The sequence below is a fragment of the Podarcis vaucheri genome (assembly GCF_965113315.1).
Source record: "Podarcis vaucheri genome assembly, chromosome: 6".
NCBI lineage: Eukaryota > Metazoa > Chordata > Lepidosauria > Squamata > Lacertidae > Podarcis > Podarcis vaucheri.
In genome coordinates this window covers 80556802-80582541 of record NC_138764.1, presented here as the reverse complement: position 1 = coordinate 80582541, position 25740 = coordinate 80556802, and the positions used below count along the sequence as shown (strand labels likewise).

Sequence of the window (25740 nt, the reverse complement as noted above, 5' to 3'; positions counted from 1 at the left end):
GAGATGGACCAGTTGATTATCATAGCCAATACGGATATGACAAAAAGCAGGGAGTTAATTACATAGGCTATACTATTATTGGGGGGGGGGAATATCACTATAAGAAGAGTTCATCAATGGAACAAGTTTCTGAAGTAAACTATGGACTCTCTTCCATTTGAACGTTCAAGACAAGATTTGACATTGAATAGACAATCTGTTTTTGTTTTTTTTAGGAATAGACATATTCATGCGGAAAGACATATTTTAAATGGTGAAATATAAATAATATTTTGGTATGAACTGCTTTCATTTTAAAATAGCCATCCAAAATAATGTCTTAAGACATTACTTAGACATCTTGAAATTCTCCACCCCATTTGTGAGCAGGGAAACTGAAGGTACCATTTAACTGAAATTCTCTGGGTGTGTGTGTGTGGAGATAAGTTATCCTACAGTTTCGCGTAGTTGGGACTTACCATTTGAAGTGGCAATAGTACAGCTTCTTTTCTTTTATGTTGCCATTGTCAGTGGCAGCAGCAGCATCTGTGTTGACAGACTGGCCTCCCTTTTGCATCACCCCCAATGCAAATGACATTCTGGGGCAGTGTGAGGAGAAAATGGCAGCTGCCACATGCACACACGAAGGTTGAGACTAATCAGATAATATTCTGCAAAGCTGCCTTCTTTTTCTAGGGGGGTGGGGTTTGGGAATTTTCTGAGAAATGTCAGTCCAGCTAAATAATTCTTACTTTGCTCCTAGGAGTAGGATCCAATGATTTTCTACTTAGGTTGATAGCTCCAGATTTTACCATTGGCACCAGATCCCCACAGGGTATAAATGTACCCATGCCTGTGTTCACACTATTAAAATGATTGCCAGCATGGTGCTTGTGGGAACCAGTGTGCCTACCAGTGCCTCCTATGGTACCTCCAAAGTTCCCCTCTTTTCTTAACATAGAAAGTGATCATGTTTTGTGAATTAAAAATGGTTTGCTCACAAATGCTTCAAAGGTCAGATTCATGTGCTTTTCCATAAAGCAGCAATAAAAGACAGGCAGTATTACTAAGGTTGCAACATGTTAAGAGTTTCTAAATTACAGTGGTGCCTCGCAAGACGGAATTAATTCGTTCCGCAAGTTTTTTCTACTTGCGAGTTTTTCGTCTTGCGATGCACGGTTTCCCATAGGAATGCATTGAAAATCAATTAATGCGTTCCTAGGGAAACCGCCTTCAGGCCAGGTCCGGGGACAGTCTGTCCCCCGACCTCTTCTGAAGGCTGGGGGGGGGGGACAAGGGCTTTTCTTCCCACCGCCAGCCTTCAGAAGGCTGTTCTGAAGGCTGGGGGTGGGAAGAAAAGCCCTTCTCCCCACCTCCTGCCCCGCAAGCTCCGGGGACAGGAGGGCTTTGCTGCCGACCGCCAGCATTTTAAAAGCCCCCGCTGTCCCGGGGCGATTTTAACATGATGGTGGGTGGCAGCGAAAGCTTCGCTGCCGCACACCAGCATTTTAAGATCGCCCGGGACAGCAGAGAAGTCTCCGCTGCCCCGGGGGCTTTTAAAATGCTGGGGGTCGGCAGTGAAGGCTTCGCTGCCGCCCGCCAGCATTTTAAGATCGCCCGGGACAGCAGAGAAGTCTCCGCTGCCCCGGGAAGGCAGGCGGGGGGAGCAAAGAATTTTGCCCCCCGCCGGCCTTCAGAAGAGGTCCAGGACCTCTTCTGAAGGCGGGCGGGGGGCGAAAGTCTCCCCCCCCCCGCCTGCCTTCAAAAGCCGTCTGGGACAGCGGAGAAAGACGCTGCCTTTCTCCGCTCTCCCGGGAAGGCAGGCAGGGGGGAGCAAAGACTTTCGCCCCCTGCCGGCCTTCAGAAGAGGTCCAGGACCTCTTCTGAAGGCCGGCGGGGGGTGAAAGTCTTTGCTCCCCCCGCCTGCCTTCAAAAGCCGTCCGCGATAGCGGGAAGCGCTTCCCTGCTATGCCGGACTGCTTTTAAAATGCTGGCGGTGGGGAGCAAAGCCTTTCGGCCCCCGCCGGCCTTCCTGGACCTCTTCTGAATGCCGGAGGGGGGGGAAAGGCTTTGCTCCCCACCACCAGCATTTAAAAGAGGTCCCCGGAGATTTCCCTATGGGCTTTCGTCTTGCGAAGCAAGCCCATAGGGAAATTCGTCTTGCGAAGCGCCTCCAAAACAGAAAACCCTTTCGTCTTGCGGGTTTTCTGTCTTGCGAGGCATTCGTCTTGCGGGGTACCACTGTACTTGTATAGAAATACAATGATTGTTTGCTTAAGCTTGGAGCATCCATCTTAGGCCTCCTTACTGGTAGGGTTCACAGGATGGAAGCATGGAAAGTGGGAGTTTGGTAGCCCTTCCTCTCAAGGTGAGGGTGTGTGTGACCTGGCTAAGCTTGGCAGGACAGCTTACTCTATGGTCTTAACCCCTTCATGCATTAATTAGAGTTAAGCATGTTAGTTATATGATGCTGGAATGGCATGTAATTTCTTTCTCTGACCAGCAGCCTCAGTTTCAGAAGCTAATGGTTGATCCACTGGGTTTTTATATGAACCCTGAAGGGTCTGGCACACATTTTCTTAAAGCACATGCTTAGTTGTGTATGATAGTTTTTCACTTTGGGCCATGTTTATGTTTTATTAGCATATCACCTTGAAACGAGTCATTTGTCACATCATAACCTAGACGCACATGAAAACAAATAAAACCTGTAAGCCAATTTTGCAAGTGTTTCCATTACCACTGGGGTAATGCAGAGAGTGATATTAGCCATTCTGGAGCCATCCTTAGGAGATGTCAAATAAATGACAACCCTTTACTCCAGGAAAGTGAGATTGGATGTGTGTGTAATTAAATCCATTGCAGACACCAGCCCAAAAATAATTTATTTTGTGCAAAGGATGTCTTATCATGTTACACACTTGCCAAGGCTAACCGAATAAAAATATAAATGGATATGATAGCCTTATCGTGTCAAAATCAGAGAGTCTATGGATATTAAAGGAAGAGTTTTGAAACAAAACTTTGTTTTTTGTATTCAGGGCACACTCCATTGTGGTAGTGCTTGAGATGTTTCCAGCAGAGCTTGGTCTTATCGTTGACAGGCTTCCTCTTCCCCCACCCTCCCATCCTATTCTCATTTTACCAGATTAGTAGTACAGATAGAAGAAAGAAATATCTGGATTATTTTATTCCCTGCTAACTGTGCAGGTTTCCCCCTCCATTTTATTGTGATGTGTGAAGCAATATTAAAAACTGTTTGAAACAGTAAATGATTAGCTATGATGAGAAGATCGAGGTATATGTTGGTGTGTTTTACATCAGGAATAGCTAATCCCCCTTTTGAGAATCCTGATCTGGCCCACCAAGCAAATTTTCATGGCCCCCTGAGACTCCTCTGATTTTGGCAGCAGTAGTGGAAAGGGGAAAGAGTAAATTATTATTATTATTATTATTATTATTATTATTATTATTATTATTATTATTTCCCATCCTTCCTTCCTTGCAAAGGAACCAGGGCATCAAACACACAAACATCTCAAACAATTCCAATACAGATGCAGACTGGGAAAGATCTCTACAGAAAAGACTTTCTGGAAGAGGAAGGTCTTCAGTAGGCACCAAAAGAACAACAGGGATGGCATCTTTCCAATATTTAGCAGGAGGAGAGGTGCTAACAGATCAAAGGCCTGATTTCCATATAGTGAAAAATGGGCCTCCTGATAAGATGGTATTTGCAGGAGGCCCTCACCTACTGAGTGCACTGATCAGTTGAGTATATAAGACAACACTAGGGTGGGATGTAAATTGCCCCCTCGCTGCTCATCCAATTAATAATTGGATGAGCAGAAAGGGGGTGATATCTGATTTGTTGGATCAGCTGTGGAGGTGTGGCTGCCAGCCTGTGTATTTATGCTGGTCACACCATTTTTTGCCTTTCCCAAAACTGGTATGGGCCCCTTTGGGGGTTGGCCAAGGTTGAAAAAAGGGCCTCAGGCCAAAAAAGGTTAGCTGCTCCTGTTTCACATTATTGCTCATATTACAGTACCTTGTTGTTTGCCTCCGTCTGTCTTGGAAGACAATGGAAGTGTTTGCCTTTGGGAGTAAGGTTACTAGTGCCTGCTGTGACTGTAGAGACCGATATGGGTGAGACATGTTTTATTACAGGTGAGGCAGATGAAGGTGTTCCATTTCTCTGTTAACAGGTGCACCATGGTGTTTCTTCTCTCTGTGTTCCTCCTCTTCCTCTGGTCCCTGCTGCAGATACACTGTCTGTCAGCACACCTCCTGTATTGAATACATATAGTTAAGAAGTAGACAGCATGTTGCTTTTATGGATCAACCCTATGTCTGCTGTGCAACTTAAAAAGCTGATTGGATTTGGTGTAATCGCTGATACACAAGTGCAGTACTGCACTGTGTAAGAAGAACAATGTTCTTGCATTTATGTGACTCAGTGAGGTTCTCGTGCACCATAAAAGGTGCTGAAGGAATTGTATGGGAGAGGCTGGGGTGGGGATGGCTGAGCAGGGCCAGCCCAAGGCATGTTGACACCTGAAGCAAACCATAAAATGGTGCCTCTCATCCCTGCCAGGGAAGAAGGGGTAAGTGAAGATCTACATCCGAAACAGAGTGGAGGGGAATAAGGATCTTCATTGGGAACCTGCTTCCTTCCACATACATGTGCATCTCAAGGGAATGTACAAACTGCAGTAAAAACAGTCTCAAAAAGAACAGTTTAAAACAATATCCAAAATAATAGCAGATTGATTTTATTTTATTTTATTTTATTTTATTAAAAAAACCAAATAGACGCCCAAGACAGAGATCTATTCATCCATCTGGGAAGGCTTTTTGGAACCAAAATGTCTTCAGTGGTTTTTCAAAAACTTCAGATAGGGGCACCTGTTGTATCTGAACAAGAATGCTGTTCCAGAGAAGAGGGGCAGCCACATGAAAAATCCTACACCAAGTTACTGTGCCTTCTGAGATCTAAAGTGGTAGACCATAAATTTTTATCTGCAGAGGCTGTTCTTCTTAATGATTATCTTAAATTAGAAATAATATCTTCTTCTTCAGTTAGATATTGAATTGTTCATACAGGTATTGTAATCAGCACTTCTAAAATGTCCAGCTAGAATGTATCATTAGTCTTGGTGGCATTCAGTCTTAGACCATGATTAGACATATTGCGAGCATCATTTTTCTCTCACATGCAGAATATTTTAATACCAGTCTCATTTTGCAGTTTCTCTATGGGGAAATATCTTTTTCTGCTCTTTATTTTACAAGAGAGAGAGAGAGAGAGAGAGAGAGAGAGAATCAGGATCTGGCTGTGATATCAGATGTTGTCCATTTTGTGTTGGCACAAAAAATATGGTTTATGGATACTTCAAGGAATCTGGGGCAAAGAATACAGACTCTTTTATCTCTTTTCCCCGTTGCTTTGGGATGAGTTTAGAACCTCTATTTCCACTTCACTAGCAAACTTGGCTTGGTGTCAGCTATGTCTTATGAATTAATGGAATAGTATATAGTTGATTACCGGGACGTGGGTGGCGCTGTGGGTAAAAACCTCAGCGCCTAGGACTTGCCGATCGTCAGGTCGGTGGTTCGAATCCCCACGACGGGGTGTGCTCCCGTTGCCTGGTCCCAGTGCCTGCCAACCTAGCAGTTCGAAAGCACCCCCGGGTACAAGTAGATAAATAGGGACCGCTTACTAGTGGGAAGGTAAACGGCGTTTCCGTGTGCTGCACTGGCTTGCCAGATGCAGCTTCATCACGCTGGCCACGTGACCTGGAAGTGTCTTCGGACAGCGCTGGCCCCCGGGCTCTTAAGCAAGATGGGCGCGCAACCCCAGAGTCAGACACGACTGGCCCGTACGGGCAGGGGTACCTTTACCTTTACCTTTATATAGTTGATTACTTCACAAAAACAACAATCACATCCAGTATGACATTCTCAAGTGGTAGAGCAGTGAACAAGAATGTCTGAAAGTTACAATATAGGGTTTAGAAAGAATCAGGGATTTGTTTGGAGGACCCCTAAGTAAGTTTGAGCTGTGATGTATCTTAGGCTGGTGATGGCCAGCCCCTTCCTTATGGTATAATGAGATGGAGGGTTGGATCAAAACTTAGCCATCCACAAATGGGTGCCTTTGATCTATGGAAGGCATTTGATCCAGATGATGGATCCTGCAGGTGGAAAGGAGGAGGTCATTTTTTGCAAATTTCTTGCTACTCTAAAGCCTCCCCTTTTCAAAATTATTCCCCAATACTCCAGTCCAGAACAGATTTTTTTGTAGGGCTCAAGTGGCTGCAGGCAGATTTGACAAAAGTCACCTTCCTGTTTTTTTACCAGCTGGAATATCCCCTGAGTGGAATTCCATTCAAGAAATGGACTTGCAAGAGACACCAAAGTCTAGTTTCAAGCTTCTATCTCCTGTTGTGTAGGATTCACCTAACAAACCTCATCAGTGGAAGACCCTTTCCTCTCTCTGCACGCTCTCCACCCCCACTGACATTGACTATGGATCAGGAAGACCCCTCCAGAACAGTGCGTGGTGAAAGGAGAAGAGGGGTTGTTCCATCTGGGAAGCTGATATGCTTGTGACAAATGAACATGCCACATAAAGCAATATTTAATTCCGCCCCTTCTTTCTGTACCATAAACCCCCACTGCCATATACTTCAGCTGTTATATTTCCAACTATAGAACTGGAAAAGGAGGCTATCAAAAACAACAAAAAATACAGCCCAGAATAGAATTCATTCTGAATATAGAAAATAATGATTACACCTGAATATGCTGAGCTGAGTAGCTTTGAGTTTAACTTTATGACAAATCCAAAGGCCTGAGTGTGCTTTTATAGGCCAGCTCATTACTTTTTGTTTTGTTTCTTTGGTTATGACTCCTTCTTGGAATGGGAACTTGTAATGTTTTTAAACTGAGGCTGATAGAAGATTATTGTCCTTGGAGAATTCAGTTGTGCAACTGGGTTTGGATTCAACCTAATGCTAGCAAATTAAGCAGATTATGCAGCCTATTGCAAGTAGTTTACCATTTTTAAAGAAAATGGCCCCATTCTCTATTGCAAAGGGTTAATGGGGAACAGTAAAGATGCAGTTGGAAAGTAAATCCAGCCCGGAGAACTAATAAGCCTTGAAAATACCCTCTGTTCAGAGTCCTCACATTATCATTAGTAACAGCATTAGGCGGGTTATTGTTTAAATAAATGCTTAGCTTTGCTGTCTGGCCTCCCCCTAACACAAAAAATGGCTTTCTGCAAGCTTGCGAATATTTGTGTTTCATGTCTAATTAATATGCTTACATTGATGAAATTTTGAACTTTGCGTTAGTACTCAGTGCTGTATTCTATAGATGCAGATTTCTTCGTCAGGAGTTGCCGGGACTTTGGGGACAAAAAAATAAAATAAAAATCAATCTATTTTCCTTTATCAATATTGAGAGGAGAACCTGTAGGGAAAGTGTTAAGCAATCCCTTTCTCTGCCGTGCTGCTTCAGTCAAATTTAGAGTCTGCTTCCTACCTCCCTGGTAGTTGCAGTAAACTGAAATCAAAAAATCATGAAGAAACATAGGTGTCTCCTCCACATCATGTTTAGTGTGACCCAAAAGCCCTGCCCCCATCATTATGGTGTACTTCATCTTCCTTAACTTCCCAACAACCCCAGAAAAACACCCTTCTTTCCCCACCGCAGGACTTAATAGAAATACAAAGGAATAGAAAATACTACTGTACACTCACACGTACAAACATCCCAGTCACAAAATTTGGGATTTGCAGTAAAGAATTCTAGTTAACTTCTCCATCATTTCCCTTCCCCTGCCCAGTCCCCATTCAAAATGCAAAATATCAAACTTTGTTCCATGGTCTGTGAAGCTGTATAAGGAATTATGGCAGGCACATCACCTAAGTTGATTCTGCTTTTGGAGGAAAAGTGCAGAATACGTTCCAGTACATGCAAAGTTTGAGAACTAGTACAGCATAAAGCATCCCTGAACTACCCCTTAAAGGAGTGTTTAATTTAGGGTGGGGAAATTCTGATCCTCTGGAGGTTGCTGGACCACAAAGACTATAATCCTTGTCCATTGGCCAAGCTGGCAAAGGCTGAAGGCAATTGGAGTTCAGCTGGAGGGCCACATGTTTTCATTTCTGATCTAATGCTAAATCAGTACAGATGAGCAACAAAGAGAATTTGCACACATACAGCCCCTGCCTTCTAGCTTTCCTGCTAGGGTTCCCATCTCTTATCCTGAAGCAGAACCTGTTGCTTTCACATGTCCAAGGCATGGAACCACTGCATCACAGAGCATTTCAGGTTTCCCTGCTGTGATACTGCACCTGTCTGTTCTTCACTCTCTCCTTCCTGTCTACCTACTGAAAAGTGGCATTGGAGTCTTGCTTGGCAAGGGCTAAAGGTAGGAGAACTGACCAGAGGCAGGATATGCCCTTTCTGTATAGTCTTTCTGCCCTCAAGCTGTAAAAGCAACAAGCAGGACAAGAGATGGGGACCTTATCGAATGTGATTAGGTAGCATGAAAGAAATTCCAGTTTCTGATGTAATGTGCATCGAATAACCATATTTCCTCCTCCTGTTGTTGTCACCGTTGGGTAATTTGCTGCTTCTGTGTTTTCTTCATTCCCTGTCACACAAAATCCAGCATGTGTGTGCATTAGCTTGGGCGGGGGGTGGGGTGGGATGGCTCTGGGCAGGTACAGTTTTCCTACTGTGATTCATTTCAGCCATGGGAGGGAGGGGAATTAACCTTGGGGCGGAAGACAACAAATAAATAACAGCTGGGTGAAAGTTTGTTTTGCCTCCCTATTTTTTAAAACAGACAGTAGCCATGGGGAGATGACTCAGCCGACACTGACAATCCAGACCCATCCCTATCGAAGCTGCGACCCAGTGGAAATGTCCTACCCCAGGGGACAGTTCCAGCCAGCAATCCGAGTGGCCGACCTGTTGCAGCACATCACTCAGATGAAACGGGGACAGGGCTATGGCTTTAAAGAGGAGTATGAGGTGAGAGCAACATTCACTCACTTGAATGCCGAGCTAAAGAATGAAAATTAAGGCTATTGTCAAATCAGAACAAGTGCTCTTGAGAAGCGTCTCGATAGCTTAAGTGGCTTATTTTATATGCTAACCAGAATGCCTTCCCCCAATTTGCTCCTGCCTCCTTGTCTTGAGTCCCCTATCTGTTATATGCAGTGGCCGTGATCCTAGATGTTTCTGCCCTAGTCCACTGATGTGGGGAAAGGGCTTGGCTTTTGCCATAAAGGCTTCCCGGTAGCCACACTTATGGAAAAAGACGTGGCAAAGCTTTCTCTTTTCATTGAAACTCATACAGCAGAGCATACTGGGTTAGGGATCATGGCGGTAGCCACCTGTCAGGGGATGATTAGCTGCTTGTGCTTAAAATTGTGCCCCCTCAGAGTTTGTGCGGCTCCACAAACCTCTGTGTGTGACAGAGCTCCTCAGACATGTCTGCTCTAGTCACTAGTAGAGTCTGACAGTGGCTGCCTGTGGAAGCGTTTCCAGCAAAGAAGCTCCTTAACGGAAACGCGTCTCCTGGACTCACGACGTGGCAGCTTCCGGCGAAGTATGGGTCTCCCTACAGTTGCTTCTGACACCTCCCCGCTATTTTCGCTAGACGTGTCTCTCACCCCTTTCTCTCCCCTGCTGTTTCCTGCCTTGGCTGCTGCGTCTCTCTCAGCATTACTGAGATCCTCCTCCAGAGACCCCTCGCTCCCCCTGCTGGTCCCTGCTTTGGCTGCTGACTCTCTCCCAGTCTCAGGGAGCCCTACCAACTCCCTTTCCTCTGATGTCAGTTCCCTGACATCCACCTCCCCTCCAGGGCCCCCTTCCCCCCCGCCCCTACTCTCTCCTCTGGGCGGTGAGGAGCTAAAACCCCGAAAAGAATCCTCTTCATCTTCAGACGTCTCGAACATTTCCCTCCATCGGTCTTCGTTCCGGCTCGCTGAATCCTCCTCCACCTCGGAATCAGAGAACCCCTCCAACTCCCTTTGAATGGTAACCCTTGGGTGGACAGCCACACCTGGTCCCCCACCCTAATGCTTTCCCCTTCCCTTCTGGTTTTGTCTGCCTGCCTCTTATATTCCTCCTTAGCCCTGTTTAAGTTAAGTTGGAGCTGGCGATGGATCGCTTCCATTTCTTCAACAAACTGTTCTGCAGCTGGAACGCTCCAGTTCTCCCCTTCCCCCCCTGGGAAGGCTCGGGGATGACACCCGTGATTAGCCAAAAAGGGGCTCATCCCCGTGGACATGTTCTCTGCATTGTTGTAGGCAAATTCTGCCAACGCCAGCTTCTCCACCCAATCATTCTCTCTGTCATTCACATAACACCTCAAATATTGCTGGAGGACACCATTAGCTCTTTCCGCCTGCCCGTTGGTTTCTGGATGACGGGCAGTTGAGAAATTCACCTCTACATGCAATAAGCTCATGAGCTTCCTCCAGAACCTGGAAGTAAATTGTTTCCCTCGGTCAGAAACCACCCTCAAGGGGGCGCCATGCAGCCTAAACACATTTTCCACAAACAATTTAGCGGTTTCTTCCGCTGTGACCGCATGTGAGCAGGCTATAAAGTGGGCCATCTTGGTTAACAGGTCTACCACAACCATGATGGCTGTTTTCCCTCTGGACCTTGGCAGATCAGTCATGAAATCTATTGCCACTGCCTCCCATGGCCTTTCCGGCGTGGGTAGTGGTTCTAATAAACCTGCCGGTGCCCGCCTCTCCCCCTTGGCTCGTTGGCATTGGTCACACCCTCTCACATACTCCCGCACATCTTCCCTGACCTTGGGCCACCAGAATTCCCTGGTAACCAGCCACATGGTTTTGTGTTGCCCAAAATGCCCTGCTGTGGGGCTATCGTGCAGTTGCTTGAGTACCTTTTCCCTCAATTCCCCTTCAGGTATATATAACGCTCCCTTGTAGTACAACGCCCCGTTTCTCTCCTCAAAACCCCCGGGTTTGTCTCCCTCCCTCCTGAGACCCCTGAGTTTGTCCTGGGCGTATTCATCCTGCACCGTTCCCTCTACCAGTTCCCTTTGCCCCACCAATGCCGCCCCACACACCCAGCGGTCCTCTGGAATGACATGGGTCTCTTCGGGTGCACCCTCCCCCTCCAAATATTCAGGTTTGCGTGAGAGAGCGTCCGCCCTAACGTTCTCTGGGCCTGGCACGTAACAAATCTCAAAGTTAAATTTGGAGAACTCCTGGGCCCATCTCAACTGCCGTTGGTTGAGCACTCGCGCAGTTCTCCAATACTCTAGATTCTTATGGTCCGTGCACACTTGCACCTTATGTTGTGCACCAATTAGCAGGTGCCTCCATCTCCGGAAAGCCTCATGAATCGCAAGAAGTTCCCGGTCGTACACCGTGTAGTTCCTCTCGGATTTGTTCAGCTTTCGCGAAAAGAAGGCACACGGTCGCCACTCTGACTCCTCCTTCCCCGGCTGCAGAAGAAGCACCGCCCCTATGGCTCTGTCAGAAGCGTCTGTTTCGACCCTCAGCTTTTTTTGTAAATCCACATGCAGAAGTTGTTCATCAGAGGCGAAGGCCCTTTTCAGTTCCTCAAACGCTCGCTCCGCCTCCGCCGTCCAAACAAACTTCTTTTTACTGCTGAGACAGTCCGTGATGGGCGCCGTCAGGTGGGCGAAGTTTCGGATGAACTTACGATAAAAGTTTCCAAACCCTAGGAACCTCTGCACATCCTTCTTGGTTTTGGGTGTTTTCCATTCCAGCACTGCTTGAACCTTGCCGGGGTCCATGGCCAACCCCTTGTCTGACAAGCGGTACCCCAGGAATTCCACCTCCTTGGTATGAAACTGACACTTCTCCAGTTTCACCCACAGCCTGTTGGCTTGCAGCCTGCTCAACACTTCTCTGACGTCTCTCACATGTTGCTCCTCATTCTCCGAATACACCAACACATCATCTAGGAAGGCCACGCAATTCTTGTAGAGCAAAGGCCCCAGTACGTGGTTCATGAAGGCTTGAAAACACGCGGAGCCTGTTTGTAATCCAAAAGGCATAACGAGGTATTCAAATGCCCCCAAAGGGGTGAACATGGTGGTTTTCCATTCATCCCCTTTCCTTATACGTATCAGGTTGTACGCCCCCCTTAGGTCCAGCTTTGTAAAAATCTTTCCTTTCCGCACCCTGGTCAAAATATCATCAATCCTGGGCATAGGAAAAGCCGCCGGCTCTGTCACTGCATTTAACCGCCTGAAATCACATACAAGTCTCGGCTTGTCCGTGTGCTTTTTATCCACAAAAAACACTGGGCTACCCCCCGCTGCCTTGGACTCTCTGATGAAGCCTCTCTTCAGGTTCTTGTCAATGAACTCTCGCAACTCCTGCATTTCCCTGTCTGACATGGCATACAACTTGCCTACAGGAAGCTGTGCTCCAGGGAGTAAATTGATCTGGCAATCAAAGGGCCTATGCGGGGGTAGTTGGTCAGCTTCCTTCTCGCTGAACACGTCGCTGAGATCAGCATACTGTGGTGGCACCTTCCCCTTCTCCATTACTTCAGTCCCGGCCAGGGTGGCTTGGGCCCCTGCTGACCCCTTTTCCCCCCTGCAGTGTTCTAAGCAATGTGCTGAACCGAAGGAAACCACTCTTTGATGCCAGCCCACCAGCGGATCATGTAGGGCTAGCCAGCTCATTCCCAAAATAATGGGAGCGCCTCCCAAGGTGGCCACATTAAACGCTATCAGTTCTGTGTGCCTTGCCACCCTCATTATCATTGGGACGGTCTGCAAGCTGACTCCTCCTCCCAACAGTTCCCTGCCATCGATCGTGGTCACCTGAAGGGGGTTGCTTAAAGGGATCGTCTGTATCTGGTGTTCAGCAGCAAACTCCTTGCTCATAAAATTGCAGGAGCTGCCTGAGTCCAACAGCGCCTTTATTTTTAGGGGGTGTCCATTTTGCAGCTCTAGCGACACTTCAATCACTAGAGCAGGTCGAGGAGCTTCTGGCACGGGCACTTTCACTGCTCTTTGGCCTGGCTGCAGTGCCCTGACGGTGGCAACCAGGCGTTGGCTTTTACCTGCTCCGTTTCTCCCTGCTCTCCCCCCTCAACAGCTCCCACCATCCCTTGCCATTCCTTCCTCTGGGGGCAGACTCTGGCAAAGTGGCCTGGCTGTTGGCAGAGATAGCATTTCCGGGCTCCCTTTCCCTCCTTCTTAGCCCCCTCACTGGGCTTTGAAACTGCGCGCGCGCGGGCTGTTCCGATTTCCATCGGCTCTGCCGGCGGGAACGCTGGCTCAGGAATGTCTGGAATGCGGAACTCCTTCCAACGTTCCCCTCTCCCTTCCCGCCTCTCCAAGGCTCTTGCCTCCTGGCGCGCTCCAATGGTCAGCGCAGATTTGGTCAGCTGATCCATAGACACCGCCCTGGGGCTCCGGGACAGCTCGTCTTTCACAGCCGAAGAAAGACCTTCTTCAAATAGCATCTGAATGGGTGCCGCCGATAAATCCCACCCCAATCTGTGAATCAGCATGGTAAATTCAGTCCAGTACTCACGGACAGATCTGCTTCCCTGCTTGCAAGCCATTAGCTGTCTGCGCACCACCCCTTCCTCAATATCGCTGGAAAACATGATATCCATTGCACGAAAGAACTTCATAGTGTCCTTTAGGATATCATTGTGCGTTGCCATCAGGGGTCGAACCCAGTCTCGCGCCCCCTTCTCAAGATGCCCAATTACGAAAGCAACTCGCGATTCCTCATCAGGGAACTCATCAAACTGCACATTAAGGGCATATTGCATCTCTGTCCTAAAGGCATGGTAATCCTTGGGGTCCCCCCCAAACTTCTGCACCAATCCTGGTACCTTTCTGGGGAACTGAGTGGTTCTCCCCTTTTTGTCTGCATCCTGAGCCCTTCTCTCCTCGAGCCTCGCCGTCTGCAGCGCAAGTTGGACCTCCAGAGCTTGATACCTTTCTTCCAAGCTTGGACCAGCTCCAACCCCTGCCTCTCCGGTTCCGGCTGGGTTGCTCATGATGCTTTCTCCTGCACAGGCAGCGTACAGAGACTGTCAGACTGCTGTCAGGGGATGATTAGCTGCTTGTGCTTAAAATTGTGCCCCCTCAGAGTTTGTGCGGCTCCACAAACCTCTGTGTGTGACAGAGCTCCTCAGACATGTCTGCTCTAGTCACTAGTAGAGTCTGACAGTGGCTGCCTGCGGAAGCGTTTCCAGCAAAGAAGCTCCTTAATGGAAACGCGTCTCCTGGACTCACGACGTGGCAGCTTCCGGCGAAGTATGGGTCTCCCTACAGTTGCTTCTGACACCTCCCCGCTATTTTCGCTAGACGTGTCTCTCACCCCTTTCTCTCCCCTGCTGTTTCCTGCCTTGGCTGCTGCGTCTCTCTCAGCATTACTGAGATCCTCCTCCAGAGACCCCTCGCTCCCCCTGCTGGTCCCTGCTTTGGCTGCTGACTCTCTCCCAGTCTCTGGGAGCCCTACCAACTCCCTTTCCTCTGATGTCAGTTCCCTGACACCACCTTATCTCTTGTATAAACTCCACCAAACCATAATATGGTGTAGTATAGGTGCAAACCAAAGACTCACTGTTTTGAGTTTATTGTTAGTTGAACTGCTCAGAGTTTGTTCACACAGCAGCCTCTGGACCAGCATCCATATGATGAGAAGCCTCCAGGTGGCTGTAGTATCTAGTCCTTCTGACAGCTCTCTCTGGCAGAGATGAGCACGCAGCTCCCTTCATCATCACTTTCTGCCGACAGGACCAGGTGCTGCTGGAGGGTAAGCAGATGGATGACAGACCTGACAGTGTTGGTAAGAGGCTTTCCACAGGTGACAACCAGCTGCCAGAAGAACTGCTAGCTGGTACAGCCACCCAGAGGCTTCTGGCTCTATGAAGGTTTGTTCAGAGACTGTTTTGCGAACTAACGATTCCTGATAGTCTAGTCATTTTTGTCCCACTGCCCCCAGGAGTGTGTAAAGGTAGGTGGACTGGGAAATGGAGCAGTATTTCCAGATCTGGGGTGCCACACCAACCATATCACATTTGAAGAAACACAGAGCTACATTGCACTGGGGAAATATTTTTTGGGTGCCAGAGAGATCAGCTGTTGAAAACTATATTCCAACATGTATGGAGGAGACCACATTGGCTGCCCTGCCTTAATCCTTAGCTCCTTTTACGTATGAAGTGATGAAATACAAGTTTGCAATTTAGGGAGGGGATTTGGTGATGGCATGGTGAGCAACTGGAGTGTCTCTGCTGATGGCCTTCCATTTAAACAAGAGACTCCTGGCTATCTTAGGTCCGGCATCAGCACCTGGCACCTGTCCACTGGCAGCCCCATCAGGCTCTGCTGGTGCTAACACCAGCCCTGGACCCGCATGCTTACCTGGTGGTGAGACATGATCAATTTAATTCCCCATTACTTTCCTGAGCATTCTGGGAAATTAAAGTGGCTGCCCATTACCACTGCTGCCAGAGGGCTTTCTCAGACTTGAAGCTGCCCCTGGCTATCTATCTATATATATGTATCTCTACCCTTCATCAATGGATGAGTTTTCAGACTGTTGCCAAACAAGACACTGAGAGGCAGGAAGGCTGCTTCTGCCTGGGTCGGTGTGTGCTGCTAGAGCCTTGTTGCTGCAATTAAACTGTTATTGTCTTTGGCAGAAGTATTGAATCCCCATAATCAACATCTGATAGATGTGGTATAGCAGCTGTGATCAAATGCCGGCCTGGGAGATAGCTGGAAATATTTTCTCTTGGCTGCCTTTGTTCCTTAGTTGCGTATCGCCCAAGGCTTTGCAGAATTTCGCCATGATCAAATGCAACGTGGGATGTTTGAATTTAGTTCTAAGTTTGGGCAAATCTAACCTTCAAGCCCCATGGAAAAACCACTGAATAGTTTATAGAAATGGCATTAGAGGCAGTGAAGTTGCCTGGGACTGTATTGGAATAGTAATGGTGGAAAGGAGAGAAATAAGTAAGAAGAAACTTTCCTGTGCTCGGCTCCAAAGGCATTGGAGAGAAAACTGTAGCGGAATAGGTGTTGAGGTGCACTGGGGTTAGCTTAAATATGAGATAACCAAACATATTTTTAGCTATCTACCTTGACACACTGTGGTCATCTATCATATAACATGTACAACCTTTACTGCCAGGGTGGGGAACCACAGGCCTAGAAACCAAATGCAGCCCAATAACTCTCTCTATGTGGTTCTTGAGATTCTCCCTACATCAGACTCCCATTTCCTAGACCTGGCACCAGCCCTTCTTCACACCTTCCTTGAGTGTTTTTGCCTAACTAGACTGTGTCCTTAGACACTGAGAAAGCCTCTTGCTTACCGGGATAGAGACAGGTATGTGTGTATGTAGAAACTAGCCTACTGTAGAAAGCTAAAATTTACATTCCTTACTCTATGCACTTTTGTTCCTGGCCCTTGCTATTGGCATGCGGCCCCCCAGAAAGTTCCACAGAAGGGAATGCAGCTCTCAGACTGGAAGAGGTTCCCCAAACCCTGTTTACACATGGGGGTGGGGTTTAGTCTCTCCTATCAGTCTCTGTATAGCACATTGTGGTGAAACGGCTCTCCACTGTGATATTTGGTGGCCGTTTCTAGTTTCCAACAAGCTGGGGACCAAGATTTACAAACAAAATAAAATAGATGCTCATTCCATCCCATGCCAGTCTTACTGACAGTACAGACTTTCAGGTAAATCAGATGAACAAAGAGTGCTCGGCTTGATGAAGGATGCAAAGGGGAATTTTCTCTTGCAACTCATGGTTCCTTTGTGTGACAAGTGAATTGCATGTGTGGTTTTTGAATTATGAAAGGACAGATGTTTGAAAAATTGTCTCAATGCTGAAGGGGCAGGTAAATCAGTGGCTACTGCAATAATACCATACAGTATCATTTATCTGAAGGGCTGCGATGTCATTGAAATCTATATCCTATTTCGAAGCTTGTGGACATGATTTTAAGGTACTTCCAGGGGTCAAACTGATGTGGTTCAGACCTTAAATTAAACTGTACTATCTTTAGATGTCGAGAAGAATTACTGTTAACCTCCATTTGTTCTTAAGGGAAAACAACTGTCACAAGTCAGTGAGCAAGCGCATGTTCAGAGTCTGTACAATTGAATTAAAACTGGGCAGTTCCATTTTGTGGGATGGGGTAGAGGGAGTGAAAATATTGCAGCCTGGTGGAAGCAGCTGATGGAGAAATAGGAAACTGAATTCCGGTGAGTTCTGGTTGGGAAAAAAAAGAGCCCTGTTTAAATCAATGCATCTTGCCTATCTGTCACAAAGCACTTACCTCTATTCTGTTTTGTGGGAGCACAAATGGATCAAGCCCTGAAAAAATAATGTGCTTTGTGTTTCACATTGGGGATGAAGCTGGATTCTGGGTCTGAAGAAGTCTGTAGTGATGAAGGAGATATTGAGCAATCATATGCTCATCTGTTTTGTCCACAAGAATGTGTACATGTTTTCAGGTGGAATATAAACTACTAATACAAGGAATGCTTCTGTGCCATCATGTTTTTCAGCTTCAGTTCAGTGGGTAATGAAGAGTGAACTTTCTCCCATAAGATGACTGCACATTTTGGGATATACTTCCATAATGTGCCCAGTCATATAACTTAATTATTTCCCTCACTGAAGGTGCTGACTCTAATTTTGCACACCTGATGTTTTATTTGTCCTGTAGAATATGTCCTTGTATGGCTGACTATGTGGCTCACAATTTCAAATTACCATACTTTAGCCAAGCTTGCACTGCAGCTTCTTTTTGAACAACAAACAAGAGCTGAAACATGGTTTTCATAATTTTACAATTACTGAACTAGTCTACCTAATTTGGTATAATATGGGGGTGGGGAATGTGTCTAGAAGGTTGCTTCCATAATTTAATATTTGTGGCAAAGTTCTACACTTTCAAAGTGCTACATAAATAATCAGTAGGATTTTATTTTATTTTTAGTTTAGATGGCATGATGCCATCCCAGATTCATGAAAGAGAGAAGATTAATGACCTTATCTTTGATGTCCAGGAGCTGTATTTCAAAATGTGATGTATTCTAGCTTGGTTTCTGTCTCACATACAAATATACTTGGCCTTTTAAGATATATTTTTTGTCCTTTACCCTGTAAACAAGTTTCATAAATTACGATCTATTTAGTGACATTGTACCAAATAATTTTTCTATTATGAAAACGCTCTGTGAGTTGCCTTCATCAATCACTAACTCCATTAGGCTTGCCCCCCTTCATTTCTTGTTCCAACTATACATAGTCTTTCCCTTTCTCCCCCTCGCTCTTTCTCTTGAACAGTCTTTCATGCAAGCACACACACACAATTGATTTTAAACCATATCCCTTCCTCCAGATTTGAGAAGTAGTTTGGTAGATATCCTGGGAGTCTTGCTCAAGGCTAAACTGAAGAGGACCCACTTTTGTGCTTTCTACATTTTATTTTTATTTGTTTAAGGATATTTACATACCGCTTTTAAGGCAAACCTCACAAAGCAGTTTACAGTGGTGCCTCGCAAGACGAAAAGAATCCGTTCTGTGATTCTCTTCGTCTAGCGGTTTTTTCGTCTTGCGAAGCAAGCCCATTGACGGATTAGCGGATTAGCGCTATTAGCGGCTTTTAGCAGCTTATCTGCTGATCGGATCAGCGGCTTAGAAAAGGGGGGGAAGGGGAAAAAAACCCTGCAGGAACTCGCAAGGCATTTTTGTCTTGCGAAGCAAGCCCATAGGAGATTCGTTTTGCGAAGCACCTCCAAAACTGAAAACCCTTTTGTCTAGTGGGTTTTCCGTCTTGCGAGGCATTCGTCTTGCGGGGCACCACTGTATATAAGATTATTGTAACAATAAACATCAATGTCTTTTAAAATTAGCTGCAGTGGAAGAAACCTGGCTTGTTTTCTAGAAGAAACTGGTAGTGCTTCTTCTCCCATCCCATTCCCTCAGGGAAATGCATCCTCTCAAGCTTCTTTCTTCTCCGCTCCTCTCAGGCGGCTATTTCTGGACATTTAAATTTATTTGTTCGAGACAGTGCCAGATTTACATATAAGCTAAAAAAGATCTCTCTTGGGGGCCCCCCAAGGCCGATCCAGCAAAAGATGCCAACTTATAGGACACCATAGCTGCAATCCTCAGCACAATTCCAATAATATTTCTGAATCTGAGTCTATGCATGCAGCAGAATACTGTGGTAAAGTCGAGACCTGGAAGAAGGTTCAGTGCCAATTAAAATTGGAGCTAGAACCACTTTTGGATGTTCTCCCATGTTAAAAAAGCCACACCCCAAAATAAACACTTCCTTGCCAGAAGAATACTAGCATAGAAGGGGGAAAGGTTCAAGCCAGCCATCTAGCTGCTCTCTTTGTTTTCTACCTACAGGGAGAGATTTGGGGTGGGGACTGCGACCAGTGACAATAGAATGCCTACATTTTTCTGATAAATTCAGAATGCTATTGAGATCATTGGTGGTACCACTATTGCTCTTAAAACTGGTTAATTGTTGCTACAATTCTATTGTTAAGTTGACAACAGTTATGAAAGAAGTGCAGATTAGCCATACTTAGTCAGTGCTGGCAGTGATGTCTAAAAAAATCCTGATTTTATCTGTTTTGGATACATTATTTATTCCACTGCACTTTGCTATTTTTCTCATTGTAACAGGTTATTATCCCATCTATATCAGTAGTCTGAATTTTCAAAGACAAGTTTACCAGTTATGTCATTGTGTTAAGTGCTTTAAAATGACAGCCATACAGTGTGAAGAAAATTCGAAGAAAAGAATATAGATATAGACTGAGAAGTTTAGTCCATCATTCCTATTGTTGTTGAAATTTCAAATGGCATTTGATTTTATCCTGAGCTGTTTATATATAAATCAGTGGTTATCAATCTTCTTTTCCCATGGGCCACTTCCAAATTACTGCAGGTCTTTGTGAACCACTTATTGGTTGTTGTTTTTCTGCCTGTTGGAGCAGTTGTGCTAACTCCAGGTGGATTTTTAATTGTATTTTTGCAGGCATATGACAGACCACCTTGTGGACCACTGATAGTCCATTGGCTGCAGTTTAAGAACCCCTGGTATAAATCATACTATAGCAGAAAGTTTTATACATATGTATATCAGAGATTTGATTATATTTTTAGTGAACAGGAGGGTGCACATATTTTCTATACGCACACTGGATCTTTGTATTTTAAAGTATATATAAGCTGTTTTGATAAGACGCCTATTGATCAAAGCAATTAATATCTGATAATAGCTGAATTGTGCATTTCTTTGGAAAAGTCACTTTTACCATCCTATGTATAATGCTTAGAAGGATTTTGTAACCTTCCTCATCTTTTTTCATATCAATAGCGCATGTTGAGATCCCAAATGACTGCCACCATTCTCTAAGCAATCATTTGTAACTAGACTCTAATGTACAAATAACGCGTCATTTCTTCCCTATCTTTGATGATAAAAATGGGGTCCCTAATTGACGTTTTTTGTGCTGCCCCCCCCCCCCCGCTCTAAAAATTTGCCACTTTTAAGCAGCACTTTCTTGGTACAAGGAAATAGGTGTGTGATCAAAGATCTTCCCGTTTGCTGACTCATTACTTCATACATGTGAAGATTTGAGCCAGAACTGCTTTTATTATCCTTCTCTGACACAAACAGGATCCATTATTTCCAGAGGGAACCATTTGTGAACTGTGGTTTGGCATGATTATAATACCATTTTTAGCACATTTCACCACCACCAGCCAGCACAAATGCAATGGCTAGTGTTACAAGAAACAAACAAGTGCAATTTCTGTTTTGGTTTTTTAAGCAAATTATCTGTTATTGAGCAGCAGAAAATGTGCTTTCCTACGAATGGGTATGTTATAAAGATAATTATTATTTGGGCACAGAATAAGGTTTCAGAAACCATAAAAGCGTCATCTTTAAAGCATGCCAAACAAAACTGGGTTTATGAGTGGTGTGTGGGAGCTCCCCTTTACTATCTTCATCGCAGGAAAAGGCCAAAATATGGTATCAGTTCTGTGAAACGGGAGAAGATCCTTCAATGTTACTCAAGAGTATCATGGGCATTTCATCTTGATTAGACTTATTATCAGCCTACCATTCTCAACATGAAGGGGAGTTCATATGGTTGCATTTTAATGAAAGCAACCTAATTTTCACCTCCTGACCACATGGGTCAAAACATAATTATCATTTGGATTTTGCACCTCACCAGATTTTCAGTACAGTTCTTGGCTCGAAAAAAGGGGGGGAGCCAAAATGCATCAAAATGTGTACAGTATTAAAAAAAATCATAATGGATTTCTTTTTGTACAGAGTGTTTTTTTAAAAAATAGATAAACAAATCACTGATTAAGGTGGAAGTCAGAAAAGAAAGAATGCTAAGAATGTATTTTGTGCTCTTGTGATATAGACTTGGTGGGTTGATTTCATGTATTTCTTCAGCTGAAATTAAATGCAAGAAAAGTCGTAGCTCTCTAAATTAAAGGAGCCTTGATCTGAATTTAATCAGCACTTTGAATTGTGCTCACATTAGCAGGCATCACTATATACAGCTACAATGCAGTATATGGATATATTACATGCGACATTCAAATAGCTCGTGAGTTTGAGAAACCTTTATGCCTTGTTTTATATTACAAAAACATTGCCTCTGTCCTCTGTCAATTTAAATATTTTACAAGGCAACTTGTATTTCTCAGAGGCAAAAGAGAAGCAATCTATGTCCCTGTGTTAGAGATGGTGCATTGAAAAAGAACCCAATGATTACAAAGCCAGAAGCAAAATGTTTCCCACTTGTTTTTAGTGCCATTTGCATTGGGAAAGCAATTGTAAGCCAGTTTAAGCCATAGGATGCTAATGGTCTCTTCATCATTTTCTTATTAAATGTGCCCTTTCCTTGAGAAAAACAGTTGGCTTGGCTGGGTGTTAAATTGCATGCTGCCTTTTCCCCTACCCCTATTTCGTTATGTTAAAACACCTGAAGGCATTGGCCATTTCATATAAACACTCTGCTGTTGTTTATTTTGCAGGCTCTACCTGAGGGGCAGACAGCATCTTGGGATACAGCCAAAGAAGATGAAAACCGCAATAAGAATAGATATGGCAACATCATCTCCTGTAGGTGCAAATTCAAACTGAACTGAACTTCCTGTGTGTATCTGTAAACATCTAGCTGAGAGAGGGGGTATGTCTGTCAGCGTAACTGTGAAAAAGAGTAAGAGCACAGAATTCTGAGCACTCTTAACCTTTCCCGTTTGATAATTTCATGCTCAAGTTTTTTTTGTTGCCATTCTCACCCTCTTCCTCTCCACTTTTTCTCCCTTTATCTTTCTAATATTATGGGATTCTTATTTTTCTCAATGAATTGCAGTGCCAGTGCCCTGTCCTTTTTTGCCCTTTCCAAATATAATAGGTTATGTACGAAAATGCATGGGGGAATGGTCTCAGGGCTGAAGGTTCTTTTCCTCTCCATGTAGAACACATATTGTCCTTCATGCAATCATCAACTCTGTTTTTTTATTTTTTTGCTGGGTAAACAGACCTGCTGACTGCATTAACTAGCCCTCTGCATGTGCACAGGGCTGTCTTTACATATTCTAAAGAAGTGGTTAGATTTGGGAATATGTCCATCACCACAGGCTATTACTTCTCCTATGCGCTTTTGCAAAAGCCGTACAATATCTGAAAACAGCAGGGATACGGGGAAATGTGCTTCTAGACGTTGTTGGACTTCAGCTTGCACCATGCCTAGCCGGCGTAGTCAATGATAATGGATGATGGGAATTTTGGTCTCAACACCCGGACAGTCACAGGTTCACAGACCTAGAAGAGTCTTTCATAACATGGGTCGTAACCAGCTTAGACACTGAACGAGCAGAACAACTTCCATTTGTGCAACTGAACTTTCCGTTCTTCTTCTCTGCCCCACATGCTCTCCACACACACACCCCATTTGCAAAATTGGAGAGAGGGGAGAAGAGGAAAAGCAAAATTTTGTGCAATGACTTCATTAAATACAACCCGAAGAAGAGTTGAAACTCAGTTGTGGCCTTGATTATAGAGAATTGTGGCTTTAGACTAATGGTCAGAAGTTTGTGGGACACAGAACAATACTTGTTGTTGTTTTTTTTCCTTCAGTGCTCCTATTTTCCTTCAATGCTCCTATTTTCAAGCCTTTTCCTGACCTTTAATTGACACAGATTCTTTCTTTGAACCAAAACCTGAAGCACTCGCCTTCATGGCTTTACACGACAGGGAGCGCCAAGAGGCTAAATGTACACATACTTTCTCATTTTATCTCCTTTCACCATTTGTTGGCATTATCTATACATATTGGAAGCTATTGCTTGTGACAAACACTTCTAGCTCCGGTGCTCTTCACTCCTAAAAGTGCCTGGGCCTTAAGGGACAGGTTTATCACCTCGCTTACAGATAAATGGCGAGCACAAAATCTCTAGGTACTAATCACATCAGCTACTTCGTCTTCCTTGCTGTGGATTCTGACTGAGGAAGCATGGGGCATCTGCAAATACCAGGTGGAACGTAATGATCCTCAAGTAATAAACTTAGGTGAATTCACCAGGGAGGAATCAAATCCAAGAAGAATTGAAGAGTTAAGAATTCGAAAGCAGTGAAAAGGAAACTTAGGCCAAGAGGAAAACTGTTAGGCTCCCTCCAGTACTGGGCTGCTGTGCCTTTCTTTTGTTGTTGTTTAGTTGTGTCCGACTAATGGAAACAACAACAACAACAACAACAACAACAACAACAACCGTATTTCTACCCCGCCCTCCCCAGCCAAGGCTGGGCTCAGGGCGGCTAACAAGCAATAATAAAAACAGGAAAGGAGAATTCTACCTGGTGCAGCTTGCACCACACTTGCAAAATATATTTATTCCTACAAACGATTAGTTTTTCATGCTGAATTTGGTGACTCTAGTACTGAAGCATTCTGTGCAGCATTGCCACACCCTCCAACACTTCTCTGATTAAAATAGGGACATCCCATTCCATAATTATAATTTTAATATTTATACTCCACACATCTTTCTGGGTTGCCCTAGCCACTCTGGGCGGCTTGCAACATATTTAAAAATTATAATAAAAAAATAAACATTTAAAAACTTCCATATACAGGATTGCCTTCAGATGGCATGGGGGTCAGATAACTCCATACCCTCCAACATTTCTCCGATGAAAATAGGGACATCCTAAGGAAAAGTGGGACATTCCAGGATCACATCAGAAACTGGGATGGCTTCTCTAAATCAAGGATGTCCCTGGAAAATAGTAACACTTGGAGAGTCTGCATTACTAGCAGGCTCAATCCTTAAATGGGACTGGTCCTATTCACATTGAGTTCCACATACTCACTGGAGCACAACATTGCTTTCAATTGCAGGATTTATCTGGCTTTCACAAAATACACTTCCTCGCCCCCTTAATTATAAAACATTTCTAAATGGCATTTACGTTTTTTAGCACTGCTGTAATGATTGATGATCCTGAGTTTGTGATCTCGAGAATTTGTTGTGCATGTGCAATGAGGCTTCCTATCAGCAGCACCACAACAACAACACACAGCTTCACAAGCAGCACCTGAAACTTCAGAAACACAGAAAATGCCCTCATAGCAAATTTCAAAAAAGCTAATAATAATAATAATAATTTTATTATTTATACCCCGCCCATCTGGCTGGGTTTCCAGTGAACAATCGGAATAACAAAAGGAACAACAATGATAACAACAATACTATTGCAGCTATTTGCAAGTTAGGATTAGTGGTACAGGGCTGAAGAGCAAAGTGGAAGATACACATATCTAGCAGTTGGTGTGATGATTGAACAGTCTTTTCGCTTGTGTCATTTTTCAGTATCTCAACCTCTTTTCTGTTCCCGCTATTCCACTGACAATCATCCGTTATTAATAATACATAAACGCCTTGCAGCCTATATATGTATCTTCCCAACACCTTCCAAACAGATAGAAATATAAACTTTAAAAGATAAGTTATGCTGTTAGTCTTAACCAAGCATAGCCCACTAAAAATATGAATAAAATAAAAGGCCTCATTACCTTCTGAAGGTTGAGCTGTGGTCATTTATATTTCTTAGCCTTGCTTTCGAAGCAAAGGGTTCTCCCGTGCCATTCACACTTTTGAGCAAAAGAACTCCGCATGGGAGATAAAACATTGTGAATGTTGCAATGTTCAGTCACTTGGCAACAAAATTAACCGCCCAGAACTGTTAAAAACCAAACAGGACACAAACATTTGAAAATCTTCATCATTGTCAGAATTGTTTTCTAAGTTCAGGATAGCATCTTAAATAATCTCACAAATGTTTTCCCCAGCGTTACAGATTTCCACTTGTCTCACCATAAAGCTACAGCTCTCCATCCATATATAATCCCTATTAACAATTTATTTATCCACCCTGGCATTCTGATGCTTTCTTTCTCCCTTTCTAGTCTCTCTTCTATCCCATCTTCTGCATAGTAGCTCAGGAGCCAAAGTCTTTTTTTTAAAATTAAAAAACCACTCTGCACACCACATCATTGTAGATGCATGAACAAATGAGTCCTAATAATCAGCCTATGGAAAAAACCTGAATCCTAATAATTTTCATCTATCTTCATTGTGCTATAAATTATCTTCCCAGCTCTATATCTACCTCATTTAAC

The 25740-nt window shown here is 44.5% G+C and overlaps 1 protein-coding gene across 16 annotated transcripts in view; it reads left to right on the top strand.

Moving 5' to 3' along the window:
* The window catches only part of PTPRT (protein tyrosine phosphatase receptor type T), a 620908-nt gene that overhangs the window by 556367 nt on the left and 38801 nt on the right, over positions 1 to 25740 (top strand). For all 16 annotated transcript variants that reach the window (XM_082225799.1, XM_082225800.1, XM_082225808.1 and 13 more), the window contains 2 exons: positions 8840 to 9027; positions 22091 to 22178. In XM_082225799.1, the coding sequence (XP_082081925.1) occupies positions 8840 to 9027; positions 22091 to 22178 (276 nt within the window). The remainder of the gene's footprint in view (positions 1 to 8839; positions 9028 to 22090; positions 22179 to 25740) is intronic.